The sequence below is a fragment of the Erpetoichthys calabaricus genome, chromosome 12, assembly GCF_900747795.2.
Source record: "Erpetoichthys calabaricus chromosome 12, fErpCal1.3, whole genome shotgun sequence".
In the NCBI taxonomy this organism is placed as follows: Eukaryota; Metazoa; Chordata; class Cladistia; order Polypteriformes; family Polypteridae; genus Erpetoichthys; species Erpetoichthys calabaricus.
Genome location: NC_041405.2, coordinates 11,669,364 through 11,693,254, shown reverse-complemented (window position 1 = coordinate 11,693,254; position 23,891 = coordinate 11,669,364). Strand labels below are relative to the sequence as shown.

The 23,891-nt window shown below is 37.2% G+C and overlaps 1 protein-coding gene and 1 long non-coding RNA gene across 2 annotated transcripts; both read left to right on the top strand.

The window, feature by feature from the left end:
* The first annotated feature begins 235 nt into the window (after nt 1–235).
* On the top strand, nt 236–23,891 carry LOC127529787 (tyrosine-protein phosphatase non-receptor type substrate 1-like). The gene is made up of 6 exons (XM_051934600.1): nt 236–399; nt 16,078–16,398; nt 17,123–17,431; nt 18,062–18,169; nt 21,515–21,552; nt 23,495–23,891. Exons 1-6 carry the CDS (start codon nt 366–368, stop codon nt 23,732–23,734), a joined length of 1,050 nt encoding a protein of 349 aa, XP_051790560.1. The 5' UTR covers nt 236–365; the 3' UTR covers nt 23,735–23,891.
* LOC127529796 (uncharacterized) lies at nt 2,791–6,777 on the top strand. The gene is made up of 3 exons (XR_007936416.1): nt 2,791–2,900; nt 5,019–5,056; nt 6,290–6,777. It is a non-coding gene; the product is annotated as an uncharacterized LOC127529796 (long non-coding RNA).

Sequence of the window (23,891 nt, the reverse complement as noted above, 5' to 3'; positions counted from 1 at the left end):
GACTTCCCAGTTACTTCTTGAAAAGGTGAGCTTTCCATGTCACCTCGCCTCTCTTGTTTCCTTTGTCGTAGCATATGGTGGTGCCTGAGAGACAAACCAATATGAACAGACTAAAGTGTCTTTTTCGATGATTGGGTAGAATATGCGGGGGGCAATTAAAAAGACCTTAGTACGCGAGAGAGAGAGAGAGAGAGAGAGAGAGAGAGAGAGAGAGAGAGAGAGAGAGAGAGAGAGAGAGAGCTGAGAACCTTTTGATACTTGCCGTCTGTACTGTGCTTTCGCAAACGTAATATTTTGGTGCGATCTTAAAAGATTTCCACATTGTCAAAGGTCCTCAGCACTAAGTTAAAGGGCAAATTTGAAACATGCATCATCTGCACTTTTGGATCTATTTCATAGGTAAGCAATAACGCATCAACTTTATATAAGATTCTCCGGTTTATTCTTTCACTTTGATTAACATTACCTTTTTGAAGTTGTTAGGAAATTATTAGTTTGAAACATATCTTTGCTTTAATCATCTCTCTCTCTCTCTCTCTCTCTCTCTCTCTCTCTCTCTCTCTCTCTCATATATATATATGATGTTTCCACTTTATACATCTGTACGAGGGACGTTCCAAAAGTTTCTGCAGTTTCATTTTTTCATTGGAAACGGTGACGGCGGGAGTAGTAGTAATTGGAAATTAAAAAGTTGGTACGACGCTGGAAAAACTGCATTGCAAGCGAAGGTGACTATGTAGAAAAGTGATGGAATTTTTTTTTGAAATTCTTAATAAATAGAGTTAAAAAAATGCAGAAACTTTTTGAACGTCGTCGTTGTTTTCACTTTCTGGAAAGTCTAGAGGGAATAAAGTCGTATTCAGCATAAATGCATATTTCCCCACTGTCAAATGTTGAGTGAATTTCTTTCTTTCTTTCTTTCTTTCTTTCTTTCTTTCTTTCTTTCTTTCTTTCTTTCTTTCTTGGTGGCGTAGTGATTGGTTATGTTCTACGCTGTAAAATACGAGTTTGAATAGGTTTTACGCCCGTATTTTCTCCTCGGCCTCTAGAATACAAAAGCTCTGTAGGTTAATTTGCGATTTCACATACACCTCAGTGTTAGTGTGAGTGGATGCTCTTGGATGGACTACTCTGTCCACAATGCATGATAGGTCTGCCTACTACGACCGTAAAATGGATACTGCGGGATCGTATGAAGGTATTTTAGATATTGAATATACAATTGATGAAGCAACTATTTATTTATCTGTTTGTTTGCTTGCTTCTTTGTTCTACATATACAATTTAAACCTTTTTGATTTCTTTGTTTCAGGTATTGCAACGGGCGCTGTCTTTCAGATTATCCAGTCCCCAACGCTTCTGCAGCTATATGTCGGAGACACCGCGGTCATCCATTGCAGTCTCTTAGGTTGCGCAGCCAGACGTTACTTCTGGTATAAAACCACAGAATGCGAAAATAGAACAGATGACATTTTTAATACCAGTCGGATATCGATTTCTGTGTCCGGCACTGTTAGAGTTGAAAACGTGACGGGTTGTGACAGTGGTGTGTATTACTGCAAAGTGATCCACAAGTGCTTGAAGCAGAGCCCTAGACCAGTACATGGTAACGGGACTCGTTTAATGATCATGGGTAAGAAATTCTTTAAAGTTCGCGCGGCTTTTAAAGTTAATTTATCGCCATTTCAGTAATATATAGTTACGCAAACACTGGGCATTTTCACGTGCATTTCAAACACTCCAGCAAAACCACAGTTTGTAAAGCCAAGCGCTTTCTTGTAGTTGGTAATATAAGTTTTTTGATTCCTGCAAGCCTCAGGAGTTGGCCACAGGTTTAAACTTCTGTCTCAATATACAGTATATGACCATAAGAAAGATAATATATTTTAATATATCTGTCCTGCTGAAGTTCTTGAACGTGGGTGCCTCGGTGTGTGAGTGTGTCTGTGAGGGTCTGGTGCCCCATTCAAGGCAGAAAAAATGCCTTTATGCCAATATTGTTTAAACTGTGACTATTGAATTATTACTGTTTTATATTATATACTGCATATCACTGAGGCCATGAACTCAGTAGCTGGAATGGATATGCAGTTGTGCATTTTACTTATTAATGTCTCATGATCTTTATTTTAGACAGTAAAAGTAAATTATCCAATATTTTTTCAGGCATTTTACTAGTAATTTTAACTGTCAATCGTCCAGGTTTTTCCTTCTTATATTTCTGTTTTCACTTTTTCCTCAAAGAGACCCCCAGTCTACACCTCCAGTTAAATTTCTCTTCTAACAATCCTGAAGACCTAATCCTGACCTGCAGTGCTGTGGGTTTCTACTCTTCTGATTTCACACTGTCCTGGCACCATTCTCTCCCTGGGGTGCTCCATCCCACCCAGCAGGATGCACACCCAGTCTTACAGGTTGGCACATACAGCAGAAGCTCCACTATGTTGGTCACCAAGACACTGTGGGCACCGGGGACTGAGATTGGGTGTGAAGCAAATCATACATCATTGACAAGGCCTCTGAAGAAGTACATCAGGAGTCCATTAGAGAAAGGTGAGGTCGCACATTGTTATGATTCAACTGCATGTAAATTATAATTGAAGATTATTTTTAAAATGTGTTTTTATAGTGTAACGTCCGTGAATGTGTTTTGTCTTTATAGTGCCATTTATTCCATGCATTAATAAAGTTATTAAGAATCATTTTATTTACTGTATTGGAGATGTTCAATAAATTATTGATCACAAAAAGGTGTAGTTTAATATATTTTCTTTCTTTTTCTTTTTATCCAGCTGACTCAAGTTTAGACTATGCATATTTATTTGCTCTCCTTGCTCTGCCAATAATTTTGAGCTGCATTTATTTCATTGTGAATTTCTTCAAAACCACAGCAGAATCAGGTAACAACCAGAGGATTTTACATTTTCAACAATTTACAACGTATGTGTACTGGATGGTTTAGAGATAACTTCAGCTGCTGCTGTTCATCCTTAAATTCACTTTAGTCATTTAATTTGATGATTATCAGCAGCAAGGTGTTTCTGTTTGCTGCATGGATCCGGCATTTATTTATTTGTTTCTTTGTTTGCTGAATTGATTTTATTGTTGTCACTGTTGATTTAATTTTCTGAAAGGTAGGGTATTTTTTAAATTTTTAAAGCAATGAAAACTATTTTACGAAGTGCAGCATCTAATGATAATAAATTAAACTGATGGATAATTATAATAATGTAATAAATGATAAAGTGGGGCTAAATCTAAAAAATAAAAATGTACCTATCAATCAGGAAGAACTAAGTAATGTTCATACCAAATGTTAAATTACAGCTGAAACATAAAGTAAAATTACGTTTATCTAACAAGAAAGTTCAAATGGTTCCCTGTAAACTAATATTATCGAGATTTAAAGTTTTGTCTTTGCTTTGACTATGTCTGGCAGTGATGGCAATCCAGTTTCATGTGTATCAGCATAACTTTGGTAAAAAATGAAAAGTAAAGATTATACCCATGAAAAAAAATAAAATAAAATAAAAATAAAGATTACACCTTTGATAAAATAATGGAAAAAAATTAAGCATGCAATCTTTTGATTCTGTTGCCTGTAAAAGCTTCATGAATTATTTGGTGTGAAGATGCACTTTACTGAAAATTCAGACCTGATAGTGTGTGAATTTTATATTTTAATATTTTGAGTAGCACAATCTAACAGCATTTATTGTAATATCAGTAATTGCTGCCGTTTTTAACAAGTGCCCCCTATGAGCTCACTGAATTTAATTCTTATACTTGATTAGTTCATGACAGTGGTCTCAATGACAGATACACATGGACGAGAATGCTGGAGAGTTTCATTTCATTTCAGAGCCTTAAACTAGAATATTACTCCTGAATGTTTGATTTAGAAATTTCAATGACCTTATTGGAAGATTAATAAAACAGTTAAAAAAATTCCTTGAATTAATTTAAACATAAATGAGCCCTGTCTTTTTTTGCCACCATAGGTTTGGATTATGTAGGTTACACCAAATTAATTGTGAATGCTTGTTTTAAATGTTTTAAGCATTAAAATTAAACAAAATGGTATATAATAGATAGATAGATAGATAGATAGATAGATAGATAGATAGATAGATAGATAGATAGATAGATAGATAGATAGATAGATAGATAGATAGATAGATAGATAGATAGATAGATAGATAGATAGATAGATAGATAGATAGATAGATAGATAGATAGATAGATAGATAGATAGATAGATAGATATTAGTGTGTTGAGCAGATGGAAAGAGTACTTTGAGAGGCTAATGAACTGAAGAGAATGAGAGAGAGAAGATGTTGGATCATGTGGAGATAGTGAATCAGGAAGTGCAACGGATTAGCAAGGAGATAGTAAGGACAGCTATGAAGAGGATGAAAAATGGAAAGCCCATTGGTCCAGATGACATACCTATGGAAGGATGGAGGTGCTTCGAAGAGATGGCAGTGGAGTTTTTAATCAGATTGTTTAATGGAATCTTGGAAAGTGAGAGGATACCTGAGAAGTGGAGAAGAAGTGTACTGGTGCCGATATTTAAGAATAAGGGGGATGTTCAGGACTGTAGTAACTACAGGGGAATAAAATTGATGAGCCACAGCATGAAGTTATGGGATAGAATAGTGGAAGCTAGGTTAAGAAGTGAGGTGATGATTAGTGAGCAGCAGTATGGTTTCATGCCAAGAAGGAGCACCACAGATGCATCCCCCAACATCACCCAACCCACAAAGATACATAAAAACGTCTGGTTTGAATAATAAAGAGCTGCTGCTGTCAATAACAGGCTTGTAGGTGGCACAGGTTTATATTTATAAGGCATTAAATGTGTATATTAATATTTAGTGTGTTTCATAATCTGTAACACTCTTTTGTTTTTTGTGTTTTTTTCTCTTTTTAGTTGTTATTTCTTGTTTGAACATTTCTTTGTTTCTTACAATTAATGTAAACATATTCATATGAATTTTATTAAATTCTCCTTCAGATGCTGCTACATCCAGAGGTAAAAGGAAGAAAGAAATGGTAAGTTTTCACAGAAAAGAAATCTAAAACACACTAAAATTAACAGGCTAATCTAAGTACTAGGGTGTTGTACCGTGTTGGCCATTATGAATGTAGGGAAAAGCCAAGCAAAATGACACCTTTTATTGGCTAACTAAAAAAATTACAATATGCAAGCTTTCGAGGCAACTCAGGCCCCTTCTTGATTACATCTTTGCCTGAAGAAGTGGCCTGAGTTGCCTCGAAAGCTTGCATATTGTAATTTTTTTAGTTAGCCAATAAAAGGTGTCATTTTGCTTGGCTTTTCTCTACAGGCTAATCTAATAAACTAGCCATCTCACTACAACGCTCCTGGTCTTTCTGTATTCCTTATTGTACGTACTTCTAAAAAGGCCAGTTATTCCCAATTTGTATACATATTTCTATGAGGCTCCAGTTTTTTCCCTGTAATAAAGCAGAGCATCCTAAGAAATCTCCTACATCATCACTTGTTCTTCTTGTGAACCCATATTTTGTATCATCACCAAAGCAAATGAGCCATGATAACATACATGAATGAAGGTTGTGTTTTTTCAGTGACTAAGGCCTGATGTTATCTAAGGGAAATGTTCTGGCATGATTTGATCTAAAATGTTCTGGTCAAAAAGCTCAATAATATCAAAAGGTGATGCTCCTCTGGAACAGGACTCCTACTAAGAGATGTTTTGATAAAAATGTATAGAAAAGATTTTGGTTGAATTTGCTCCAGAGAAAGAAACCTCCATCAGTTAAGATTCATATACTGTATCTTCACAGGTACTTTTGGATAAATGTGTTAAAAAGCACATGAAAAGTGCAATTTCTATGTGATATTTCAGTAATCAGAATCTATTTTTTATTAGCAGCATTTAGATAAAGATCAAATTGCATTTCACAATGTAGATAATAATTTAATTGTAAAAAGTTTTAAAACCATTTCCTTCTTTTGCTTCTTTAAATGCTCATTGTAAATGACCTTTAAAACCATCAAAATCACTTGAAATTCTTCATGCAGTAGTGCTTGAGAATAAATAAGCATAAGAGTTCAGGGCAAGACTTTGAACCCTAAATCCAAGTTTTGCCCTGCCTTGCCGGCTTTTAGCCCCCTAAATTGAATACAAGGTCCTTATTCTAATATGTACTGAAAGGTCTGGCTAAACACACATGCAGTTTTTTTAGATTAAGCAAAACTCAGTTGTAAAGTATTTCTTTTTTTTTTTGTTTGTTTTGGTCCAGGAGGAGCAGGTTGAAGTGCAGTATTCCATTTTCTTGAACAAGGACCTAAAGAAATTCCCTTCATTCAAAAACAGAAACATCACCAAGTGTTTATACAAACAGGTGAAGCTAAAAGTTGGGGATTTCATAAAATTTGAAGATAGTCTGGTTCATGCTGTGGTGGATACATGTCTGACTTCGGATGATACCACAGGGGATGGCCGATGTTTTACCGTGGATTCATCACCGGACTGTGGCTTATGGTGAAGAGTTCTTAATTACTGCTGCCTTTTCATTATTACAAGAAATGTTGTGTTTGGAATTTAATGAAGTTGTTTAGTAATGCAAAGCAAAAGATACAGTTTACATTTAATAACTCCAAGAATGACAGAAGAATTGTTTAAATGTTTATATGCATGCTTCTGGATGTAATGTAATATCAATATTTAAATCAAAATAACATTAAATTGTTACCTATTATGAAACATCCATTAAACAAAATATAATAAATCTAATATACTAATGCTATACTATGCTAAAATAATAAATCCATATCCATGGATTCAAAGGCAATTCTGCAAAGACTTAAACAGAAGGTGGCATGGTACTACCTAACTTTCAGTTTTATTATTAGGGGTCAAAACTTCGGCACAAATTAATGAGTTTACATCCAGCCTGGTCATCAATGGAAATGGAATCTAGCTCTACTTATTTATATGCTCTTCTTTGTTTCCCAGTTAATACTAATTTTCGTCAATATACCAATACTCCAGTTGTCCACCAAACACTCTGAATATGGAACCAATGCTGGAGGCACGTCAGGGCAGCAAAACTTTCATCTATTTCTCTTCTACACAATATCACCTTTCTCAACCCTCTCAATCTTACTCAATATTTCATCTTTGGAAAGACACTTAGAGAACAAGATAACATATTTGCATCTTATGAACAATTACACTTCCAAATTTAACTTCCCAGCAATGCAGTTTTTCCACTGTTTTCAAATTAGAATTTTTCTTTAATGAAATCTACATAATTTTCCACACCTCCCACCCATTTCTATTCCAGAGCAAATACTGATCAGTCTTGAAGACAATCAAGAACAATATATAAAAACATCTCAAAGAATCTTTCCTTTAACAATCCCAGGGAACTGTGGGAAAAAGGATCTTTCAGCTTATATTTCAGAAAAGGAGTGGAAGTCAACCATACATAGAATGCACTCTAGCTCTATAAGTAGAAAGCAATCAATAATTAAATTTAAAATGGGGAATCTCCATCTCAGGTTGTATAGATAGATAGATAGATAGATACTTTATTAATCCCAGGGGGAAATTCACATACTCCAGCAGCAAAAAATATTAAATTAAAGAGTAATAAAAAATGCAGGTAAAAAACAGACAATAACTTGAATAATGTTCAACGTTTACCCCCTCTGGTGGAATTGAAGAGTCGCATAGTTTGGGGGAGGAATGATCTTCTCAGTCTGTCAGTGGAGCAGGACAGTGACAGCAGTCTGTCACTGAAACTGCTCCTCTGTCTGGAGATGACACTGTTTAATGGATGTAGTGGATTCTCCATAATTGATAGGAGCCTGCTGAGTGCCCGTTGCTCTGCTATGGATGTCAACCGTCCAGCTCTATGCCAACAATAGAGCCTGCCTTCCTCACCAGTTTGTCCAGGCGTGAGGCATCCTTCTTCTTAATGCTGCCTCCCCAGCACACCACTGCGTAGAAGAGGGCACTCACCACAACCATCTGATAGAACATCTGCAGCATCTTACTGCAGATGTTGAAGGATGCCAGTCTTCTAAGGAAGTACAGGCGGCTCTGTCCTTTCTTGCACAGAGAATCAGTATTGGCAGTCCAGTCCAATTTATCGTCCAGCTGCACTCCCAGGTATTTATAGGTCTGCACCATCTGCACACAGTCACCTCTGATGATCACGGGGTCCATGAGGGGCCTGGGTCTCCTAAAATCCACCACCAGTTCCTTGGTTTTGCTGGTGTTCAGTTGTAGGTGGTTTAAGTTGCACCATTTAACAAAGTCCTTGATGAGGTTTCTATACTCCTCCTCCTGGCCACTCCTGATGCAGCCCACGATAGTAGTGTCGTCAGCAAACTTTTGCACATGGCAGGACTCCGAGTTGTATTGGAAGTCCGATGTATATAGGCTGAACAGGACCGGAGAAAGTACAGTCCCCTGCGGCGCTCCTGTGTTGCTGACCACAATGTCAGATCTGCAATTCCCGAGACGCACATACTGAGGTCTGTTTGTAAGATAGTGTGTTTACAACCACATCATGAAAGTACAGCCGAGGCTACCTAGTATGACTTAAGTGACAATCCCATGTATTCTTGTAATATCTCTACAGAGGTGCCAGAGGAGACGTTGAGTGCAGAGACTCATCCCTGGGCTGTCATTCCAGATCCTCTTGTTGGTTTTCATTTTCAGTTTTGACATTTATCAACTTCATTTAAAAGGGAACAGTGTAATGGTGATTCCCAGAAATTCACTAAAAATGCAGTCGCCATGGTTGATGGTCAAATGTTGGCAGAGCACATGCCACAGAGACTACATTCTATATTAGAAAATAATCTATTGTATCAAGTATCAGAGCATGAAGATGAGGTCTGGATAACGTTGCTAAATTCAAAATCCTACCAGTGGCAGGTTTGAGAACTAGCACATTCCCACCTCTTAGTGTCCCATCTCAGCTCCAACAAAACATAATATAAATATTCAGATTTTATTTTCCTGGAATTAATAATGAGGTTCTTTGTTTTTGTAGTTTGTGTCCAGAATGTTGATTATGTCATGTTCTTAGGAATTATTTGTTCTTCTCTCATTCCATTGCCTTAAATAGATATTCCATTTGAGTGGATTGGGGTTCATATAGTCAGCTCATCCAAATCCTCAGCCTGAAGACATGAATGCATTCTAATCCTTGTGGAATATGCCACTTGATAGCCAGAGTGTTTTCCTTTATGTCAAACTAATTCACAAAATATTGAACAAGAGTTAGAGTCTCCTTGTATGTCGACATCCATAAATAAGTGCTGACAGATGAATAAATGCCTTTTACCTTGGATACATTCATCCAGGTTACCAAATTATTCAGTATTAAGCATATTAAAACCTCATTATGCCTTGCTCAAACTGATGATTTAGTGGATTGGTTTAATCACATGCTCAAACAGGGGTGGCACGGTGGCGCAGTGGTAGCGCTGCTGCCTCGTAGTAAGGAGACCTGGGTTCGGTTAGGTGCATTGGCGATCCTAAATTGTCCCTTGTGTGTGCTTGTTGTCTGGGTGTGTGTGTGTCTATTCCCTGTGGTTGGGTTTGTTCCTGCCTTGCACCCTGTGCTGGCTGGTATTGTCTCCGGCAGACCCCCGTGACCCTGTGTTAGGATATAACGGGTTGGATGATGACTGACTGACTGACTGACTGACATGCTCAAACAAATACTGCCTAAGGTGCTCAGTGAGGATAAGGAACTGGATCAGTTTGTTCCCTCATCCTCTTTGCAAATCAAGAGGTTCCTCAAGCCTCAACAGGATTCTCACCATTTGAGCTGTTAATATGGCAGACAAACCAGTGGACTAGTGGACATTGTAAAGGAATGATGGAAAACGGGTGTTTCCTTCCACCAATTTTCTAGAATATGTTGTACAATTATGTGATAGATTTGACAAAATGTGGCCACAAGAGCACATATAGCATGCACAAGCAGCTTATGCCCAACTATATAATCATGACATGATACTCCATGAACTTTACCTTGCAGACTGTGTCATGGTCCTGGTTCCAATTTTTCATTTTAAATTGTTAGCTCATTGGCAGGGGACCTGTGAGATTAAAGAGACAATTGACTTGGTGGACTCTTTGGCAAAACAACCAAACGATCCACCTGCTGAAAGGATTTATTATGTGAATCTGTTGAAGCCCAGGAATGAACAGGAACCCAAGCTCCCCACTAGCCAACTGCATTCATATTATTCCCATAACTAAGTTAAATTTTGGAGACAATTTGAACCACTAATGACAACAAGAGCTGGAAGTGGCCATCTTGTCTGTTAGAGAAGTTGTGAACAAAAAACCATTTGATTATAGACCTTGGTGTGATTGTCAGAGAACAACCATACTGTCTCCTGGAGGCAAAGAAAGCAAAAATGGAGCTTTAAGTCAAACGAATGCTAGATCTTGATGCTATTGAGAAAAATGTTAGTCTCTGGACTAGCCACATTGTGTTACTACTAGAGCCATATGGTCACTGGTGCTTTTGCAATGACTTCCTTTGGCTTAATCAAATCTCCGATTTTGATACCTAACTGATGCCGAAGTGGATGAACTCCTTGAGGAACTTGGAAAGGCATATTTCTTGGCAACCACAGACATGATAAAAGAGTACAGGGAAATTCCTTTAACAAAATCTTTCTAGGAAAAGAAAGCATTTAGCACCCCTAGTAAACATTTGCAATACCGTGTTCTTCCATACAGATTGCACAGGGTGCCAGTCACCTTCAGGCATTCAGTGGAGAAAGTCCTTTGCCTCCACAATTCTTTCAGTGCTGCCTACCTGGCATCATAAAAGACAAAGGTTAGCTGGCATAACAGCCAGGATGGATGATTCCTAACCTGGTTGAGATGCCTTGCTAATGTCAGAGTGGAAGAAGACCATCACTTTGGGCCATGTTTTCCCCTAATATAAGAAGTGACAACAACTTTCCTATGGGTCTCCCATTGGAATTGGAGTAGGGCAATGGGCAGCCCTGCTCAGTCTTGTGAGAACCACCAGAGAGAGCGGGGAGAATGAGATTTCACAATTTTGGGAGTGCTTACTGGATGCACTGTGTTAACACCAGAAATACTCCTAGGTTCTGACACTGAGAGTCAGAGTTGGGAGAAGAGGATGAAGCTCACTTAAGGGGAGTGAAGGAAGAGAAGGAAAGAATGATGGAAGAGAAGGATTTATTGTGTGGTGTTTTGAAAGAAGCCCATATTAGAAAGGTATTTCTGCAATAAATCAATTGTGTCTGTATTCTTGTTTCTGGGGTTTGTTGTGCTGCTACTGGTCACACTGAATGACGTAATCATCTATTCCATAACCTGGGAGTAACATGAACAGCACCTTTGGGCTCTTCTTCGCTCATTCTGTGAGGCAGGACTCTGAATAAACCCTAAGAATTGTTTTTTGGGCTAAAGGAAGCCAAATATATAAGCCACTTAGTAGGAGGAGGAACGGTCAAACGACAGCTTTTCAAAACAACTGCCATTTTACACTGGCCAAATACGCAAACCAAGTGGCAACTCTAAGCCTTCTTTGGGTTAGTTAAGTTAAAACTAGGATTTTAAAATTAACTTTGAATGTAATGGGAAGGCAGTAAATTGAGATTAAAATGGGGGTAATATGGGACCTGCTGGTGGACCTTGATAAAAGCCTTGCAGCAGCATTTTGGACACTCTGTAAATGTTGCATTGATGCCTTGCTGCCTTGATGAGACAAGTAAAAGGTGCATTATAATAGTCTAAATGATAAAAAAATAAAATCATGAATAAACATTTCCACCTAAGACTTATTGGATGTTTCTTAAGTGAAAGAAACATGGCCTGGTCATCATCCTTACATGTGAGTCAAAAATTAAAGAACTGTCAAAAGTGACACCTACATTCCATAAAATTGGCTGAAAAGGAAAAGATAAACATCCAATAGTCTGTCTAATCGTAGGAATAGAGCTATCAGGAGCAAGACACGGAAATTTAGTGTTATCCTCATTTAATTATCACTCTTCCAAACATTGGCATTCAGACACTCAGTCATGCTAAGTAACTTCTCGGTCTTGTCAAGTTTAATATATGAGTAAAAATGATTATCATCAGACAAAGAAATGGTAAAGAAATATTTAAAACTATTCATTATCTCTCCCAGCAGAAATATATACAGTATAAGGAAAATAAAATAAAATTATTTGCTACCAAATTAGTTTTGGAGGAGTGACCTTTCTGGCTAGAGAGAGAGAAATATCCATTTGTTATTTACACACTGATCATAGCAATCTTTTGTACAGTAAAGATATTAAAGCCTGAACACGACACAAGCCAGATGTTTTGTATTTTTTTTTTCATTAGCTGGTTTGATTTTTTGTAATGTATGACAAGATTGGGAAGCAGCTCTGACTTGGAAGAGGACAAATTAACTCTACCAAGCATCTGCTTTTATTTGCATTAATGGCTGCCAGCTTATTATGATCCCATTAGTGCTGTATACTTTCTGTTTTATTAACAAGCCTCTTCTGCGCATCTGCAAAACTTCATTGTACAAATGATTAATCAGCAATCAGTCCATATTCACATATAAAGGGAAATGTTCTCAGTTGCAAGACTATGCCAAGTATAGAGAACAAGGGTAAAAATGAATAAAATGACAAAGGAGACACAGACTCAGAGGAAAAGAGTTTGAAGGTAGTGAAGTATTTCAAAGGCAAATACAAAGAGCTGATGTTACACAGGAAACTCATAGCACAATGCTTGACCATGGCCTTTACACATTAGGTGCAGAATATTTGCTAGATTCTAGTAGATTCATTATGAAATAAATTATATTAGCATATTGTGGAGTATTATTCTGTTATACAAAGTGATGGCACATTGGTTAATGCTGCTGTTTCAGTATCCTTGGTTGGAATCCCATTGTCTGTTCAAAATTAGTCTTTTTGTAGTATATGCACCAGTAGGCAATGGACTGGCATCCTCACAAAGGCAGTTTCCTACCCTGTGCCCTGTGCTGTCAGGATAGGCTCTGGTGCCATGCACCCTTACGTGGATTAAGCTGGTTTGAGAATTTTATGAGATGGTACTGCATACAGTGCTGCTCTTCCAATAAGATCAGGAACCAGAATTTGTGGTTTGTTTTTCCATTAGAAGCAATAACTTCATTTGAGGTTGAACATAAATTACATCACATGAAAGAAATTTGAGCACTGAACAACAGGAAGATAAGGAATTAATTACTGTGGTGCTTAGCTGGATTTTTTGGGAGGGGGGCTTTTATATAAATAAAATGTATTATTATTATTATTATTATTATTATTATCTTCGTTTATAACTTTTTTCCCTATAAACTGTTTAATGCTGAGCACTGGGCGGACTTCTTCAGATGTTTTTGATAATTGCCTATTATGTGAAGAACGGGATCATTAGGCAGTAAAGATACAGGGTACCAGTCATAATCCCTGTTTAAGATAAGATGGAGATCAGATAAACCCCAGTTTTGTTAAGCAGAAATGTCAAAGCAATCAAGAATGAAATTTAATGTTTCGTCATAATGGATGTTTGTAACTTAGTAAGTCTGATTCATTATTAAAAAGGTTTAAAAGTATAAATACTTTTTGATGTTACTTTAATTTGATTAAGGCAAGCTTGTTGACAAACTGATAAGATTTCATGACATGGAAAATGTGAATCGGTTTTACATTTATGTGAGTGACTTTGCAGCAGTGGGTAGAACACTAACTGTTTTTTTATTAAAATAACTAGATTTAAGCAGAATTGAGTTCACAGGTTATAACAATGTGATTCAATTGTACAGCAACATCAGTAGCTAAGTTGGTAAAACAATGCAGTCTTTAATACTGGATGCCAGCTGCCACGTCTTTGTATGATTTTCTTTATTTTTTTTTTCTTTTTTATTACAAGGAAGTTTAGAGGTGTTGTTTTGAAGTGAGAAAAAATGTGTTGTCTTCCTGTGTCTGGCATTTCAAGATAAATATTCCATTGATCCATTTTCTGAATTCACTTATACAGGGCAGGGGCTTTGGGGAACTGGAACCAATCCCAGTAAGCATCAGGCACAAGGCAGGAACAACACCTGGACAGGGTGCCAGCCCATCACAGGTCAACACACACACTTTGGTCAATTTAGCAATGTCAGTTCACCTAATTTCATGTCTTTGGACTGTGGAAGAAAACCCCGAGGAAACCCATGCAGACATGGGGAGAACCTGAAAATTGCATGCAGGGAGCATCCATGATGTGGATCCCAACTCCTTATTGTGAGGAAGCTGTTCTACTAGTGAAGTACTATAAAACAGTGTTAATACTGGAATAAATAAAAACTTTGAATTCAGGCAAATAAATCATACCTATACTGAGGTATATTACCTAATGGTCGTTTATTCTTTTTCTGAGCAGGCTTTTTCAATTGAATGGTTGTTGGTCGCTTTGGGTGACAAAGACCTTGGATGGCAAAGAAGATCTCCAATAAGTGCACAATCATTCTAAGTAGTGAAGCCATCCCTTTTGCAGACACTATCAAGCACTTTTTGAGATGTGGAAAGAAACAGGAGAACTCAAAGGAAAATTCACATATCTGTATCAGTTGGAGATGTGAGACTGAAAATGTGCTCAATGCACCACCTTATTGAGTATTGTTCAGTCTCTGGTTATTATACCATAGGTTGGTTATATATGTTGATAAAATACACCAATATAACATGTACAAATGCGTTTGTTATGCCAAAATTATCCAAAGAATGACGTAAGGTCTGTGTGTGTGCGTGCGTGTGTGTGTTTAAGACTTTACAGTACCTTCTTGAAAAAGCGACCTTTCCAAAATTGAGTCACCTGGCTACTATTTTTTCCTTTGTCGTATGGTGGTGTCTGAGAGACAAATCAGGTTACACAGACTAAAGTGTCGTTTTCGATGATTGGGTAGAATAAGCGGGGGTCAATTAAAAATTCCTTAGTACGAGAGAGAGACGTAGAGAGAGAGAGAGAGAACCGAGAGCCTTTTGATATTTGTCGCCAGTGCTGCACATTGCCAAACGTAATATTTTGCTGCGATCTTAAAAGATTTCCACATTGACAAAGGTCCTCAGCACTAAGTTAAAGGGCAAATTTGAAACATGCATTATCTGCACTTTTGGATCTATTTCATAGGTAAGCAATAACTCATCAACTTTTTATAAGCTTCTCTGGTTTATTCTTTCACTTTGATTAACATTACCTTTTTTAAGTTGTTAGGAAATTATTAGTTTGAAACATATCTTTGCGTTAATCATGTCTATTTACGTATTTATATCTAAATTATATTTTTACACTTTATACATCTGTACGAGGGACGTTCCAAAAGTTTCTGCACTTTCATATTTTTGTTGGAAACGGTGACGGCGGGAGTAGTAGTAATTGGGAATTAAAAAGTTGGTACGACGCTGAGAAAACTGCATCGCAAACGAAGGTGACGATGTTGAAAAGTGATGGAATTTGTTCTTGAAAAACTTAATAGAGTTAAAAAAAAGTGCGGAAACTTTTTGAACGTCCCTCGTGCTGTTTTCGCTTTCTGGAAAGTCTAGAGGGAATAAAGTCGCATTCAGGATAAATGCGTATTTCCGCACTGTCAAATGTTAACTGGATTTCTTTCCTTCATTATTTATTCCTGGCTGCCGTAGTAATTAGCCGCTCCTTCAAAAGTTACTACCTACGCTGTAAAATACGTCTCCTGAGTTTGAATAGGTTTTTACGCCCGTTTTTCCTCCTCGGCCTCTAGAAGACATAAGCACTACAGTATAGTTTAATTTGCGATTCCAATTACACCTCGGTGTTAGTGTGAGTGTATGGTCTTCGATGGACTTCTACTCTACAGTGCACGATAGGTCTGCTTCTGCGACCGTAAAATTGATAATGCGGAATCGTATGAAGGTATTTTCGATATTGAATACAGTACATAATTTATGAAAGCGACTATTTATTTTTTTCTTTGTTTACGTGCTTGTTACATTTGCAATTTAAACCTTTTTGATTTTTTTTTTTCAGGTATCGGAACGGGTGCTGTCTTCCAGATTATCCAGTCCCCAACGTTTCTGCAGCTATATGTCGGAGACACCGCGGTCATCCATTGCAGTCTCTTAGGCTGCGCACCCAGACGTTACTTCTGGAATAAAACCACAGAATGCGAAAATAGAACAGATGACCTTTTTAATACCAGCCGGATATCGATTTCTGTGTCCGGCACTGTTAGAGTTGAAAACGTGACGGGTTCTGACAGTGGGGTGTATTACTGCCGAGTGATCCACAAGTGCTTGAAGCAGAGCCCTGGACCAGTACGTGGTAACGGGACTCGTTTAATGGTCATGGGTAAGAAAATCTTTAAAGTTCGCGCGGCTTTCAAAGTTAATTTATTGTCATTTCAGTAATATTGTAGTGAAAAGTCAACCAAAATGATACCTTTTATTGGCTATTTTCATTTTGCTTGACTTTTCACTACATTCATAATGGCTAACACGGTACAACACCCTACTACTACAAAAATATTGTAGTAATATAGCTACGCAAACACGGGGCATTTTCACGTGCATTTCAAACACTCCAAAACCCCGCAGTTTGTAAAGCCCAGCGTTTTCTTGTAGTTGGTAGTATAAGTTTTTTTGATGCCAGCAAGCCTCAGGAGTTGGCCACAGGCTTAAACCTCACTTCTGTCTCACTATATAAGCAAGATAATATATTTTAATATATCTGCCATGCAGAAGTTGTTGAAAGTGGCTGCCTCAGTGTGTCTGTGAGGGACTGGTGTCCCATTCAAGGCAGAAAAATGCCTTTTGGCCAATATTGTTTAAACTGTAACTATTGAATTATTACTATTTTAAATTATACTGCATTGCTATCACTGAGTCCATGAACTCAGTACCTGGAATGCATGCAGTTGTGCATTTTACTTATTAATGTCTCATTACCATTATTTTAGACAGTAAAAGTAAATTATCCAATATATTTTTGAGGCATTTTACCAGTAATATTTACTGTCAATCGTCCAGGTTTTTCCTTCTCATACTTCTATTTTTCCCTTTTTTTTCCCTCAAAGAGACCCCCAGTCTGCACCTCCAGTTAAATTTCTCTTCTAACAATCCTGAAGACCTAATCCTGACCTGCAGTGCTGTGGGTTTCTACTCTTCTGATTTCACACTGTCCTGGCACCATTCTCTCCCTGAGGTGCTCCATCCCACCCAGCAGGATGCACGCTCAGTCCTACAGGTTGGCACATACAGTCGAAGCTCCACTATGTTGGTCACCAAGACACTGTGGGCACCGGGGACTGAGATTGGGTGTGAAGCAAATCATACATCATTGACAAGGCCTCTGAAGAAGTACATTAGGAGTCCATTGGAGAAAGGTGAGGTCGCACATTGTTATGATTCAGCTGCATGCAAATTATAATTGTATTTTTATTAAATGTGTTTTTATACTGTAAAATACTTGATGATGGAACATACGTGAATGTGTTTTGTCTTCTAGTGTCATTTATCCATCCATCCATTTTCCAACCCGCTGAATCCGAACACAGGGTCACGGGGGTCTGCTGGAGCCAATCCCAGCCAACACAGGGCACAAGGCAGGGAACCAATCCCGGGCAGGGTGCCAACCCACCGCAGGACACACACAAACACACCCACACACCAAGCACACACTAGGGCCAATTTAGAATCGCCAATCCACCTAACCTGCATGTCTTTGGACTGTGGGAGGAAACCGGAGCGCCCGGAGGAAACCCACACAGACACGGGGAGAACATGCAAACTCCACGCAGGGAGGACCCGGGAAGTGAACCCGGGTCCCCAGATCTCCCAACTGCGAGGCAGCAGCGCTACCCACTGCGCCACCGTGCCGCCCTAGTGTCATTTATTCCAGGCATTAATAAAGTTATTAAAAATTATTTTATTTACTGTATTGGAAATATTCAATAAATAATTGATCACAAAAGGTGTAGTCTAAATATATTTTCTTCCTTTTTCTTTTTATCTAGCTGACTCAAGTTTGGAATATGCATATTTATTTGCTCTTCTTGCTCTGCCAATAATTTTGGGCTGCATTTATTTCATTGTGAATTTCTTCAAAACCAAAGCAGAATCAGGTAACAACCAGAAAATTTTACATTTTCAACAATTTACAATGCATGTGTATTGGATGGTTTTGACATAACATCAACTGCTGCTGTTTAGCCTCAAATTCACTTTAGTCGTTTAATTTGATGATTATTAGCAGCAAAGTTTTTCTGTTTACTGCATGGATCGGGCATCAATCAATCAATCAATCAATCAATCAATCAATCAATCAATTAATTAATTTAATTGTTTATTTGTTTGTCTGTTTGTTTACTTTGTTAATTTTGTTGTTGTTGTTTTAATTTTCTCAAATGCAGGGAATTTTTTTAACATTTAATGCAATGAAAAATATTTTGCTGGTTGCCAATGGTAATAACTTAAACTGATGAATAATAATAATGACATAATAAATGATAAAGTGGGGCTCAATCTTAAAAAAAGAAAAAAGTGTATCTGTCAGTCCAGAAGAGCTAAATAATGTCCATACCAATTTTTAAATTACAGTTGAAACCTTAAGTAAAATGATTTTTGTTTAGTAAGAAAATTCAAATGTTTCCCAGAAAACTCATCTTACCAAGATTTAGATTTTTTACTTTGATTTCATTATATTTGGCAGTGACATCAGTCCAATTTCATGTGTATCAGCATAACTTTAGTAAAATAAATAAATAAATAAATAAATAAAATAAAAGTAAAGATTACACCCTTGATAAAATAATGGAAAAAGTTTAAGCATGCAATCTTTTGATTCTGTCCTCTGTAAACGCTTTCATGAATATTTGATCTGAAGATGCACTTTACTGAAAATTCAGACCTGGCAGTGTGTGAATTCTATATGTTAATATTTTGAGTAGCAGAATTTAACAGCGTTTATTGTAACATCAGTACCTGCTGCCGTTTTTAACAAGTGCCCCCTATGAGCTCACTGAATTGAATTGTTATACTTGATTAGTTCATGACAGTGGTCTCAATGACAGATACACATGGAAGAGAATGCTGGAGAGTTTCATTTCATTTTTAAGAGCCCTAAACTAGAATGCTACTCCTGAGTGTTTGATTTACTGTAGAACATTCAATGACCTTATTGGAACATTAAGAAAATAGTTTTAAAAATTCCTTGATGTTATTTAGACATAAATACCATGTGCAGCTGAGATGAGCCCTGACTTCTTGCCATCATATGTTAGGAATTATGTTTATTAATTTTGCTATCCTAGTAAATTTATATAATTTGTGTCCATATTTTTGCTCTTTTTGTACATGACATAGTCGTGTTTAGGGCTTTCACTACTTTATTACTTCATAGTGAAATCTCAATTAATTATCAATGGTTAGGTGTGTCTGGTATGCAATAACTTTACTCAGGATTGTAATTAATTAATCCACAAAGCAGGTAATTAAACTTTACAAAGGATGCTTTTTAAATAAAACTAACTGTGAGAAGAAACCCAAGACGGGGCAGAGATTAGGTTGACCGCATCAGAATTTTCAATATTAACAAACTGTATGCTCCTAGGTGTTTTTTTTTTTTTTTCATTTTTTTTTTTTAAAGAATATCTTAATATTGCTTAATTTTAAGCAAATGTGTATCTACTTTCTTAGATAGATAGATAGATAGATAGATAGATAGATAGATAGATAGATAGATAGATAGATAGATAGATAGATAGATAGATAGATAGATAGATAGATAGATAGATAGATAGATAGATAGATAGATAGATACGGATTAGCAAGGAGGAAGTAAGGACAGCTATGAAGAGGATGAAAAACGGAAAGCCCACTGGTCCAGATGACTTACCTAAGGAAGCATGGAGGTGTCTAGAAGAGATGGCAGTGGAGTTTTTAATCAGATTGTTTAATGGAATCTTGAAAAGTGAGAGGATGCCTGAGAAGTGGAGAAGAAGTGTATTGGTGCCAATATTTAAGAATAAGGGGGATGTTCGGGACTGTAGTAACTACAGGGGAATAAAATTGATGAGCCACAGCATGAAGTTATGGGAAAGAGTAGTGGAAGCTAGGTTAAGAAGTGAGGTGATGATTACTGAGCAGCAGTATGGTTTTATGCCTAGAAAGAGCACCACAGATGTGTTATTTGCTCTGAGGATGTTGATGGAGTGGCAGAGAAGTATGTAAGAGTTGTATAGGATATGTACGAGGGAAGTGAGACAGTGGTGAGGTCTGCGGTAGGAGTGACCGATGCATTCAAGGTGGAGGTGGAATTACATCAGGGATCGGCTCTGAGCCCTTTTTTTTTTGCAATGGGGATGGACAGGTTGACAGACGAGATTCCACAGGAGTCCCCATGGACTATGATGTTTGCTGATGGCATTGTGATCTGTAGCGATAGTAAGGAGCAGGTTGAGGAGACCCTGGAGAGGTGGAGATATGCTCTAGAGAGGAGAGGAATGAAGGTCAGTAGGAACAGGACAGAATACATGTGTGTGAATGAGAGGGAGGTCAGTGGAATGGTGAGGATGCAGGGAGTAGAGTTGTCGAAGGTGGATGAGTTTAAATACTTGGGATCAACAGTACAGAGTAATGGGGATTGTGGAAAAGAGGTGAAAAAGAGAGTGCAAGCAGGGTGGAATGGGTGGAAAAGAGTGTTAGGAGTGATTTGTGACAGATGGGTATCAGCAATAGTGAAAGGGAACGTCTACAAGACGGTAGTGAGACCAGCTATGTTATATGGGTTGGAGACGGTGGCACTGACCAGAAAGCAGGAGACAGAGCTGGAGGTGGCAGAGTTAAAGATGCTAAGATTTGCATTGGGTGTGACGAGGATGGATAGGATTAGAAATGAGTACATTAGAGGGTCAGCTCAAGTTGGACGGTTGGGAGACAAAGTCAGAGAGGCGAGATTACGTTGGTTTAGACATGTGCAGGGGAGAGATGCTGAGTATATTGGGAAAAGGATGCTAATGATAGAGCTGCCAGGGAAGAGGAAAAGAGGAAGGCCTAAGAGAAGGTTTATGGATGTGGTGAGAGAGGACATGCAGGTGATGGGTGTAACAGAACAAGATGCAGAGGACAGAAAGGTATGGAAGAAGATGATCCGCTGTGGCGACCCCTAACGGGAGCAGCCGAAAGAAGAAGAAGAAGGAGGCAGGATAACATAGATGGATAGAGATAGATAGAGCTGCTACTGTCATTAATAGGCTTGTATGTGGCAGTAAGAGGAGGTTAGATCTGCTTGGATTGTGTCACAGGTTTATATTTATAAGACATTTGAAGTGTATTCTTATATTTAGTGTGTTATATAATGTGTAACCTTTTTTTTCTTTGTTTAGTTGTTATCACTTGTTTGCATATGTTTTTCTTTCTTGCTATTAATGTAAACATATCCATATGAATTTTATTAAATTCTCCTTCAGATGCTGCTAAATCCAGAGACAAAGGGAACAAAGAAGAGGTAAGTTTTCACAGAAAAGAAATCTAAAACACACTAAATTAACACGCTAAACTAATGAACCAGCCATCTCACTACCATGCCCCCGGTCTTTCTGTATTCCTTATTGTATTTCCTATATAGGCCACACATTCATAATTTGTAGACACGCTGCCTGTAATTAATAATAAAGAAATTGATTGCAGTGCCAACATGACCAAATCGTAAAAGATTTTGGAACTGGACTCATGTCACATCTCAGGATGAATACTTTATTATCTTGGCTCAATCTATTTATTGCGTTCCTATTTCAGTATCTTATCATTAAGCTCTCTTTCTTTTTTCCTGATGTGTGGGTTCTTATCTTCATGTTAGTGCACCATTCTTTGTGGTTTTAAATAACAGTTTATTTATCTAGCATACAGTGGTGGAAAGTATGATCATTTCTTTATTGTACTTAAGTATATTTTTCATGTAACTGTACTTTACTTAAGTAGATTTAGTTATGGATACTTTTGGCTTTTAGTCTACAACATCTTACAGTTAATATCTCAACTTTCTACTCCTCTACACAGCTGTTTTTTGTTTTGTTTTTTAATAGGATGACAGCACAGTATAGTAGTGGGCAATTTGCAAAAGATCCAGTCTTTTTGAATCGAATCCCAAGAATAAACAATTCATTTCAGTAGAACTTAGCAGGAGTGCTAAAGTGTATGTATGATGCCATCAACGTCTTTCATTTAGATGCTTAAAGTACAAGTAAAAGTACCACTCGTCTGGTTCATGATTTTCATTCACTTTACTTATGATTATTTCTAGTTAGAGGTAAATCATCACCCTTGAAAAAAACTGTGTCTTTCATCATAGATATACAATACACTAACAACACACTTATTTTAGGATCTATTACAGTAATTGTTCATGTTGTATATTAGGTAATAGAATTGTATTAAACAGAATATATAAGCATAATATTAATCTATTATGGAGTAGCATAATTGGAATCATTCTTAATTAAAATGGCACAACCTGTCGTATTTTTGTATTTAACACAACATTCTTTGAGTAGGCACACCTAATACCAAATTATACTGCAAGCCAACATAAACAATGTTCTGAATGATAAGTACAACATTGTCACAGAATACAAACTTTACATCTTGAGGGATTATTTATTGATCCTGGGGACCTCAGCAGGCAAATTTAAGAAATGTTTACCCTAAATTTAACCAACATGTTGCCTGCTCCATGACAGGTGCTAATACCCTGGATCATTGGTGTACCTTGAAAGAGGTTTACCAATTGCAACTGTCCCCCTACCTCAAACAGTCTGATCATCCATGCAGTATAAACAGAGTCTGAAGAAGAAAAGTGGCACAGTGTTAGCAAAAAGAGGAAGAGGAAAAACTGCAGGACTGCTTTTATAGTGTAAATTGGCATATGTTTATAGACCCCCTCATCAGATCTGGATTAGTATGCAGATGTCATAAATGGATTAATCAAATATATGGGCAACTGTGTGCCTGTGGAAACAATCCACTTATTTCTTAGTAAAAAATAACTTTAAAAGACCATTGGCATCACATGTATTGAAGGTATTTAGTAATGAATGTTGGAAACTGTGATACGTAAACCTATAAAAAATTAACATACAGACTCAGAAAAGCAATCAATGTGGCTGAATAGCAATGCAGATGTAAAATGAAGACTGACTGTTTTTTTTATTTTTTTGTAAACTGGTCATTGTTTGAAACTTCAAAAGAGTAAGATATGAGAAACTCTTCATCAGAAAAAGCTCATCTCAAGCCTCATTAATTTTTAATCTAAGTCTGCACTTTGTCTCTGACTCTCTAACTTTGATAGCTCTTGAGAAATTGTGTCATAAAGGCACTATTAATATCATTTTATTTTTGTTGCTAAGTGCTTTCCATTTTGAATGATGCCAGCTCTTCTTCTTTTTGTCTAGGAGGAAAAAGAACTGCAGTACTCAACTCTTGTGCACAAGAATCTAAAGAAATGTTCTTTTTCAAAAAATGAAAATGAGCTCAAGTGTATATATACACAGGCAAAGCCAAAAGGAGACAGCATGGCAGAATATGAAGACTGTGTAGATTATGCTGTTCTGGATATGCATGAGAATCCAGCTGCAGCCACAGTGGACACTCCGGTATGTAGCCAGTACTCATCATTGGCCTCCATCTTATAGATATAGAGATATATATTGTGCAGATTGCTTAGCTTATTAAAGATATAAAACAACAAAAAAATCATTTGAAATCTAAACATTATTAAATTATTTTTGCTACAAAAATGTTATCCATTGAAGTATTTTAATATATTGTTTGTGTAAGTAAGCTTATACT